Source organism: Monopterus albus, unplaced genomic scaffold (assembly GCF_001952655.1).
Source record: "Monopterus albus unplaced genomic scaffold, M_albus_1.0 scaffold96.1, whole genome shotgun sequence".
Classification (NCBI taxonomy): Eukaryota; Metazoa; Chordata; class Actinopteri; order Synbranchiformes; family Synbranchidae; genus Monopterus; species Monopterus albus.
In genome coordinates this window covers 1,251,310-1,261,214 of record NW_018127976.1, presented here as the reverse complement: position 1 = coordinate 1,261,214, position 9,905 = coordinate 1,251,310, and the positions used below count along the sequence as shown (strand labels likewise).

Below are 9,905 nucleotides of genomic sequence, written 5' to 3'. Positions count from 1 at the left end.
GAAGGTGTATTTTTTTTTTTGGTGTGCCGGGACCTTTTTTTTTTTTTTTTTTTTTTTTTTTTTTTTTTTTTTAAATGCTGCTGTTAAACATTTTCAGTGTTGGAGTGGAGGCAGGATTCATAAAACCTGGACAAATAAAGAAAAAAATATAGCATGAACAGATTCCACTGTCTTTAATCTGTTTGGACAGTGAATATGTCATCAATATTTTAATTTAGTTCCTGTTTCTCTCAGAATAAAGTGGTGACTGTGGATGATATAAAGGTGAAACTACAGGTCAGTAAATAAATCAACTCCAGTGAAAACCTGATGTGCTTTCATAGTAATGTGATGTGTTTGATGTACTTTCACAGTCCTATTTTTAGAGGACAGGCTGATTTCATTTTGAGCACCAGTGTTGTAACTTAAAAGTATACTTAACCAAGCAGAACCAGGCCACATCACCACGTACAGTCAGTTGCCTTTTCTGTTTCAGATTTGGGACACAGCAGGACAGGAAAGGTTCAGAAGTGTGACACATGCATATTACAGAGACGCACACGGTGAGGCAAAAGCACTATAATCAACATTACTGAGTCACAGTAATGGAGAGGTGCTGTTATGAGACGGCATTAGATTAAATTATTTTTATTCATTTTTATGTTCTCTTTCCAAAGCTTTGCTCCTCCTGTATGACATCACCAGCAAATCATCCTTTGACAACATTAGGGTAGGTTTGGGAAATGTCTAGGTGTTGGGAGGAGGAACAAAAACTAATGCCACAGAGAACTGACACCAACTGTCAAGTGTGTCGGTGTGTTCTTATAATTCCTTTCTGTGTTTCAGCCTAGTGCAAACACGCATTCTCTCTGCTTTATTCCACTATGTATTTATGTGTGTTTCTGTCTGTATTGTTTCAGGCATGGTTAACCGAGATCCATGAGTATGCACAGACTAATGTAGTCATCATGTTGCTGGGCAACAAGGTGAGAGGAAAGTGTTTAAGTGTTGCTCAGCAAGGAAAGGAGCAAGTGTTGCAAAGATATAAAAGGATGCAATCTTTGGTGAAACTTTCTAATGATAGGAGACATATACAATATGTCTGGACTATATGAATGAGGTTCAGAATATTAACTGAATACACAAAAAGAAAGCAATTGTACTGTAAAATGCAAATGAAAGAAACTGTTAACAATATATTTGTATACTGATGCAAGAACGGTCTTATTTTGGGATCTAAAAAAGTGTCAGACCTTGCTTTGCAATTCTAGGTATATAATACACACACCAATCTGCATATAAGTGGTCATTTTTCAGACAAGTTTGTTTTTAACAAGTTATTGTTAGGGGTGTAGCCTAGCCTATTTTTGGATGATTTGACAGCTTTGATTGGTGGCCTGACACCATGGCTCCGCCTCTGATTGCACTGAATCTGGTTGCAAAATGTGTCACAAGCCATCCAAATATTCACAATATTTTGGCATCACTTTTATAGTGTCAGGAAGTGGTGATGCATTGCCCAACTTTACATACAGTCTGTTTGGAACTTATAAATCTTTGCAAGATGTAATATCAAAGTAAATTTTTTTCCAAAAAGTAACAAATATTTTCCCAAGCACCTATTTCAGTACCTTAGGTATATTTGTTGTGTTGGATCTTATATTTTCCATCCCCATACTACATCATTTGATTTGACTACACAGTAATGCTGTGAATCTCCCTACCAGGCTGATTTGAGCAGTGAAAGAGCAATCAGGAGAGATGAAGGAGAAAGGCTGGCCAGAGTGAGTATTGCATTCACTACTGTACAACAGTAACTGGTGCAGTATTTCATTTATTTAACAAACACAGTGTACAATACATCTGTTGGCCTTAGTGTCAGTGTAGTACTGCATTTGAATCTGGCTAACATTTTATTTGAATGGCCATAAATACAGTATTGCTGGTCTCAGTATTCTTTGTGTTCAAAATAAATTTAAAATGTCAAAGTACAATACTCTTAGTTAGGTGCTCTTATATAATAAATCAAAAGTACTCATAAATACACAATGTTCCAAATTCAAATGCATTTGATTATTTAAGAATGTTAACTGCTGTTTGCTCCTCATGCATTCAGGAGTATTCAGTCCCCTTCATGGAGACTAGTGCCAAGACTGGAGTCAATGTAGAGCTGGCCTTCACTGCTGTGGCCAAGTATGAAACAACATTCACACTATACACACTGGTTTATCATCAGTGTGCTGAACACAGTACAGCTGTGACAAATGCCATGAAAGTATTTGTACTTGTTTGGTCTAATTGGTGCTTAGAAGATCATTAATGAAGCAATTTGCTACTAACTTGTCCAAATCTTTAAGCCACTCTGAAAAAGATAATGTAAATACACATCTTGATGTACACAATACGCATTATTAGGTGTATTTTCATTAACAATGCAATAACAGCACCAGTAAGTATTGAGCAGTTTCAACCTGTTTATCACACCATTTTACAGAGATAAAACATTCTTAGACATACAGGTTAGTCTTGAATAAGACTCCCCTAAAGTATCAATTACCTTAACCTGAAAAAAAATCTCATAGATTTCTTTGAATAAAACATTACATCTATGAATAATATTATATTATTTCTTAAATAAGAAATGATTTATGTTGATGTAATAATACATTAAGAATTTATGAAACATAATGGTTTTAATTAGATTTTTTTTCCTCCCCACTGTCAGCAAGTGCTTTCTCAAAGGGGATTTGTTGTGTTTTTCCTCTATAATTATAATAATGATAAGGTCTAGACCTTACTTTGTAAAGTCTCCTGTTGTGATTTGGCTATACAAAGTGAATTAAAATGATTCAATTTACATGAGACAAACACTGCTTATACAGCAGCCTTGGAGTGTGTTGTGTGTTTGTGTTTTTTTTTTTTTGTTTTTTTTTTATCACTGACAGCACCAGTGTTGTGAAATAATTTTGGTTAAAATAATCCATCTGTACTGTTTTCTAAACTGTGATGTCGTGTGTGGGTTTTTTTTTTTTTCTCATCAGGGAGCTGAAGCACAGAGCTATCCAGCACCCCAATGAACCAAAGTTCCAGATCCATGAATACATTGAAGCACAGAAGGAGAGGCCAGGCTGCTGCAGCTACTTCTAAATCTCACCTCCTCCCACCACTCTGGATGAACAGACTATCGGAGATACACCGAGAGCTGCTGAGGGGGAGGATAACCTATTTATTCACTGTTGATGCTACTATTCATTAAAGACTAAGCCAAATGTAGAAAACAAAACAACCATCTATCCATCCATTGCCAAAAGCAGTTTCCTCAGTTTTATCATTATGAGCTACATAATATTTATAGTAGACATTTTAGCAAATACATTAAATTGTATGAACACAGCCTTGTGCTATTTGGTCTTTTTATTAGGATGAGAAGATAAATATTGAGTTTTTGTGTTAAGTACAAGACTGGAGCCTAGATTAGCATACGGGCCAGTTATGTTCATGCATTGCAAAATGCAAGTTTGATTCAAGTCTGAAATCTCTCCCTGGACGACTATGGTATATTACATTATAGAAGAGGAGCCTAACACAAGCCAGCACACCTGACATTACACCAGACATCAGTTCTGAAGTTACACTAACTTAAGGCTAAGCTACAGTATCTTACAGCTACAGATGTAGGCATTCCAAGTGTCATACTTTTTCACCGCATTGTATTTGCAGTGCCCTGTTGGTGACACTACGTCAATAATGCAGTGTTTTTAGCCCTGCATGGGGCTCATAAAATCCAACCTGCAGTTCTCATTTTGGCCACCAGATTGCTAGTATACAGTCCAACAGTATAGGGCTCTGAATTGTTAAACCATACAACATTATATGCTGTATACAGTGGCAAGAAAAAGTATGCTAACTTTTTAGAAAAACATGGTTTTCTGCATTAATTTGTCATAAAATATTATCTTCATATAGTGATCTTCAAGTACTGATGAATATAATGTGCCTAATATAACAACACAAAAAAATTCTGACCTTTCATGTCTTTATTAACCATATGTCTTCAACAGGTCACTAGGATGTTTCATGTCTAACAACCATAAAAACCTCATAGTGCTAATGGAAAAAGTATGTGAACCCTTGAGTTAATGACCTCAAAAAAGCTAATTGGAGTCATGTGTTAGCATACCTGGAGTCTTAAGAAAATAAGTTTGGCGGTGTGGACTGGAGCTACTTTGACAGATAAAACCACTTAAACCTTTTGAGTTTGCTCCACACAAGAAGAATATGCTTATGTGAGCCATGCCATGCCAAAAAGAGCTTTCCGAAGATCTACGATCAAGAATTGTTACATAAAGCTGGAAAGGGTTATAAAGTGATTTCAAAGACTTCAAAAATTCACCATTCTACAGTTAGGCAAACAATCTACAAATGGAAACACTGTGGCTACTCTACCAAGAGGTGGGTGCCCAGTCAAAATGACCCCAAGAGCACAATGAAAACTTATTAATGAGGTAAAGAAATAACCTCAAGTGACAGCCAAATATTTGAAGGCATCATTGGAACTGGATAACATCTACAGTATGTTCATGAGTCTACAGTACTTAAAACATTGAACAAGCTGGGTGTCTATGGCAGGACACCACGAAGGAAGTGCATGCCTGACGTTTGCAAAAGAGCACACTGATACACCACAGCAGTATTGGCAAAACATTTTGTGGACTGATGAAACTAAGATTGAACTATTTGGAAAGAACATGCAGCACTAACTCTGGCGTGAAAAGAGCACTGCATATCATGATGAAAACATCATCCCAACCGTAAAGTATGGTAGAGGAAACATGATTTGGGCCTGCTTTACCGCATCAGGGCCTGGCCAGCTTGCAGTCATTGAGGGGAAGAGGAATTCCCAGGTGTATCAAAAAATTCTTCAGGATAATGTGAGAATGTCTGTACATCAGCTGAAACTCTGTAGAAGTTGGGTGATGCAACAGGAAAATGACCCAAAACACCGGAGCAAGTCCACAACAAAATGGCTTCAGAAAAACAAAATCTGCCTTTTGGAGTGGGCCAAGTCGGAGCCCAGAACTCAACCCATTAGAGGTGCTATTGGGGGGGTGGTCAACCAGTTATTAATTCCAGGGTTTCACTTACCTAGTAGGAAAAACAAATAGGTGTGTGTGTGTGTGTGTGTGTGTGTGTCATCCCTACATAGGAAAAAGAAGTAGGAGTGTGTGTGTGTGAGCAGTCCCCTTGTAGTAGGAAAAACAAGTAGGGGTGTATGTGTGTGTTTGAGAGAGCAGTCCCCGTGTAGTAGGACAAACGAGTAGGAGTGTGTGTGTGTGTGTGAGAGAGAGAGAGAGAGAGAGAGAGAGTAGTCTTACACCTTGAGGACTACTACAGTGTGGCTATTGAAATGAAACATCATGAGGATCGCCCTCAAAATGCCTGAAATCAACTGCTGAAACAGCTGAATGATGAAAAGAAATGGCTGAAGTTCTTTGTTAAAAAAGTTGAAGGTTGAAAAGAAATGGCGGAAGTTCTTTGTTGAAATAGCAGAAGGATGAGATGAACAGAATGACTGTGCACATGTCACTAAGCTTGGACACAAAATGGACAATGAAACAGGAAGGAACAGTTGTCGCAGAGCATCGGGTGCAGCTGACAATCAAGTGCAGCGAGAGACATGGTGAAAAAAATAAAATAGTTTTTGAGAGCAATATATTGTTGTGGATTCCAATGCTTAGATAGTAACGTGGGGCTTTTGTTTTGAAATGCATGCATAATCCTCAATGTGTGATATGCAGTGAAGTACTGGCACAAGAAAGTATGAAGCCGTCCAAATGAAAAACCAGTCGAATACTTTCAAAGACCACTTCGGGACCTGAGGACCACCCAGAAGAGGCTGCTGTCCTCGTGTTCCAAATCAGAGCAGGCACTATGGGCCTCATACCTTGTAGCTCAACATATAGTAAAGGCCAAGAAGCCACATACAATAGCATCTTACCTCTGGCCCTGGACATGGTCAGAGAGGTATTAGGCCAGTCAACAGTGGACAAGTTGAAGACCATAACGCTATCTAATGACACCATAATGCGGTGCATTGATATCCCTCCCTTGCTACATTGGCAGTCAAAGCAATCCTACTGTTCACAACAACCTATCTGTGTTAAAGCGGCTTCTCCACTTTGGTACAGCTCAAGTCAAAGCAAAGGAACAAGTTGGACACTGAACATGATCTGAGAGTAGCTCTGTCTACTATCAGCCCAGACATTGAATCTCTTAAGTGAAAAGAGACTATAAAGTATTATCATGTTGTGTTTGCAGTTCTGCATTCAGTTTTTTAAAAAAAAAAAAAAAAAGCTTTATAATTTAATTCATTTATTTGAAATCCTGTACTGGTGGGTCACGACTTCACAAATGGGTTGGAAAGTGGGTCCCAGGGTGACACCAGTTAAGAAACACTGATTTAGTGTACATAGAAAGAGCACACAATCTGAAACAGAGGAGTGGTACAATCCACAAGGTTCAGAGAATGACAACAACATCAGCTGTAGTTTCACTGAAGCACATTTTACAACTAAGTGCTGAAGTGTTTCATGAAGGGAGCATTATTATGTGCATTATTTTTGTTCATACCTCTATTTAACCTGGCAGTATTATGGTTCAATATGCACAACCGAGTAACAGTATGATAGATAGGTTGAGCATTTGAAGTAATTCATTTCAGGTATAGAAGTCACCGAATATAACTTTTGCAACTCCTGAAACTGGAATTTCCGAGTGCCCCTGAATACAACCATGATACTGGGATTTCCGAGTGTCCCTGAATGCAGCCATTACACAGCTGAACCGTGTTACCGTATGTTGTCTGTCCATCTTCGGTCTGCCGTGTTTTTGGGTGATTAGTAGTGATGGCCATACGAGGCCCAATGAAGCTTTGAACCCTTTTGGACCATTGTATTGAAAATTGGTTCACTACTCGAAGCTTCATTCATTGAGCACGTGGGTGACATCTGCTGGCGCAGTGGTTGTTGTACAGCCTTGCAAAGGTGATGCTGATGCACCTTGCGCGTGCACTGAGTTTTGTTGTAATGTGGAAATTACCTAAATAAAGCTGAAATCTAACTTCATTTTACGTGTCTGTTTTTCTTCCTTGCCTTATAAAGTATCTGAAATGAAATGTAAGTAAATGTAATGTAAGTAATCCTCCTTCCCCAAGAACTCTTAAGAATATGAAATAGATTTATAATTATTCATCCCAAATTACACACTGGACAGAGCAAATATTTACAGGGTTCAATGAGGCTGTGGATGTAATTAATATTATGACAATATAATATAATATAATATATTATGTGTTCTGATTGTGTTTGGTGTACACTGGGTGGGCTTGTGTGACTCAGGCATTTTTATTCAAAAATAATAGTATCTCCACAGTGGATGGTTTTAGGCAATTTCGCTTTTTTGAGACAACTTCCCCACCAGCTCTGGAGAAGACCTTTTCACATGGCACAGAAGATGCTGGTGTTGCCAGGAAATGTTTGGCCAGGTTGAATAGGTGTGGGTACAGGGATTTGTACATCGACCAGTAACCTGAGAGGTTCTGTGATCTATCCAGAGGAGGAGCAGACAGATATCACTGTACCTCCACAATGGCATCTGCAGTAGCGTTGTGAGATTTTCTGGCATCTTCTGCATCTTTGTCAAGAAGCTTTCATAGGTCAATGCCTGAAAATAAAATATTACAAGACATTTATAAAGCATTTAATTACATACAAATAAATATATAACTACAAATGTGATTAACAGTGTACCCGTGGAAGCCGCAGCAGGTTCTGGCTGTACCAGTGTTGATGATGTTGATGGTATGTCATCATGAGGTGCATTTTGGATTAAGGTAGCACACTCTGACTTCAAGCAGCACACAGCTGCATCAGTGTTGGCTGGATTGTGAAAGCCAAGTTGTATAATTATAAACCGTGTTTAGGTTGTGTGACAGAGCGGCTCTGTCCCTGACTGCGTACACACATCTCACATACACACTTAGCGAATGGACACGTCATCTTGGTAGCATTAACAGGCATTGATGACCTGTTGTTGTTATACATCAGCTGCTGAGGACAGCACAAACACTGCACCTATGAAATCACAATGAGATCTGTGTGTGATTTATTCTTCCTGTGTTTATTCGGAGGGGACCGTAAACTTGGACATCCATTGTATGAATAACCGACTTGACAATAAGGCTTACATCTTGGAAATAAAATTTACCTTATTCAGTGGCACCAATTCAAAAATTTCCCACACTTGTGACTGTTTCTTTGATGGCTCCATTGTGAGGCAATCCAAAATGTGTTGACAAGACATAGGACAGAGCGCTGTTTCATCCATCTTAAATACATCTGTATTGCTCCAATGTTTCAAAGCTCCGCCTTTCGAACCAAACCAGTCAGCTGATTCAATCTGAGTGAAGCAGAAGTGGTTCGAGCGTCATCAGTCACATGGTTTTTTCTGATTTGAAGCAAGCTGCAGCACAGTGCTTCAGAAACATATCCTTCCAAGTTTGAAGCATGCTTTGGAGCCTCGGTATCAGAGGGGAACATCACTGGTGATTAGCAATCAATGTGCACTTAATTTTTTTAACGGTAAAAATTCAACTTTGTCAGGTTTGCCCGGCTGCACCTTCCTCTCTTCTCTCTTTCTCGCTCTAGTCTGCTCCTTCTCACTGACTCTCTTGATTAACACACCTGTCCTGATTTTCTGACACTCTTCAGCTGCGCCTCCTTTGTCACTCCCTATTTATACTCGGCTTTACCTTCACTCCCTTGCTGGTTCTTTCTAGTTGTTAGCCTTCGTTCCATGTTGGATTATATCTTTTGTCTCCCGTTTTTCCACGTCTTGTTTCTTATAGTTCTAGCGTCTCCTGTCACTTCTCCTGGACCTCTCCTTTGGACCTGGACTCCCTCAGCTCCACCTACCTCTTCCACAGGTCGATGCACAGTCTCCTCTCTGCTACTCCACAGTCAACCGGATCACCACCTTGACCAGCTCAGGAGTGTCACTTTTCCTCGCAGCCCAACCTCATCACTTCATGGACAATAACCCCTTCACTAATGCTGGTCATCACCCGGTGATATTCATTCATTCATTCTAGTTTGTTGTATATAGTATTGCACCCCTGTTTAAGCACTGTAAATAAATCCACCTACTGCACCGAAGCCAGCCGCCTGGGTCTGTTCTTTACTGCTCGCTCATTATTGTATCGAGCGATCCTAACAATGATTAGCATTACAGTTAATAATAACAATCATCCCTGCCTGCAGCCTTTGTCTGATTTAATTAACCTTGGCCACACACAGTGTTTATATTCATGAAGTCCTGCTTTGTCTTTGTAATGGGATCGCACAGATAGGGGGTCTGCAGCGCAGAGGACCCATTGTTCTGCTGCCGCCTGGAAAATCACATGACAACACACCTGGTTTTGTGGTACTTCTGTCCAGGGTGGAGCAGCCCAAAATGCATAAATGTATTGTGAAATCATGACTCGGGGTTCAGAAGTTGGATTCCTGCAGGAGCTCTGGCTGTCTGAATCCAGCGCTGTGAGACTTTCTTGTAATCAGACTTTCAGTAAACTTTCTGTTGATTTTAAACAGTCCTCTCCTGTCGTCACTTCTCGTGCTTCCAACAAAAGAATTGGGTTAATTTCTGACAAAGAGGTTAGATTCTAACAACAGTATGAAGGCAAAGACGGAACTACTTGTGGTGAGCTAATTAATGAGCTAACTATTAGCTTGTTAGCAACATTGTTAATGTCAGCCGCTAAGCTAATGGTACCATGTTAACTGAAGGTTTAATGGATAAACATAATGCAGAGCTAAAGGTGACTTTACAGAGTAATTCACATGGCAGCATACGTGGTGAATGAGAGTTGT

General features: G+C 39.4%; 1 protein-coding gene across 1 annotated transcript in view; it reads left to right on the top strand.

The window, feature by feature from the left end:
* The window catches only part of LOC109965178 (ras-related protein Rab-37-like), a 53,379-nt gene extending 49,379 nt beyond the window's left edge, over positions 1-4,000 (top strand). Inside the window, exons 3-9 of the mRNA XM_020608987.1 lie at positions 235-276; positions 476-542; positions 657-709; positions 900-965; positions 1,707-1,763; positions 2,096-2,172; positions 3,021-4,000. Of these exons, the coding sequence (XP_020464643.1) occupies positions 235-276; positions 476-542; positions 657-709; positions 900-965; positions 1,707-1,763; positions 2,096-2,172; positions 3,021-3,126 (468 nt within the window). The 3' untranslated portion in view covers positions 3,127-4,000. The remainder of the gene's footprint in view (positions 1-234; positions 277-475; positions 543-656; positions 710-899; positions 966-1,706; positions 1,764-2,095; positions 2,173-3,020) is intronic.
* The last annotated feature ends 5,905 nt before the right edge of the window (positions 4,001-9,905 follow it).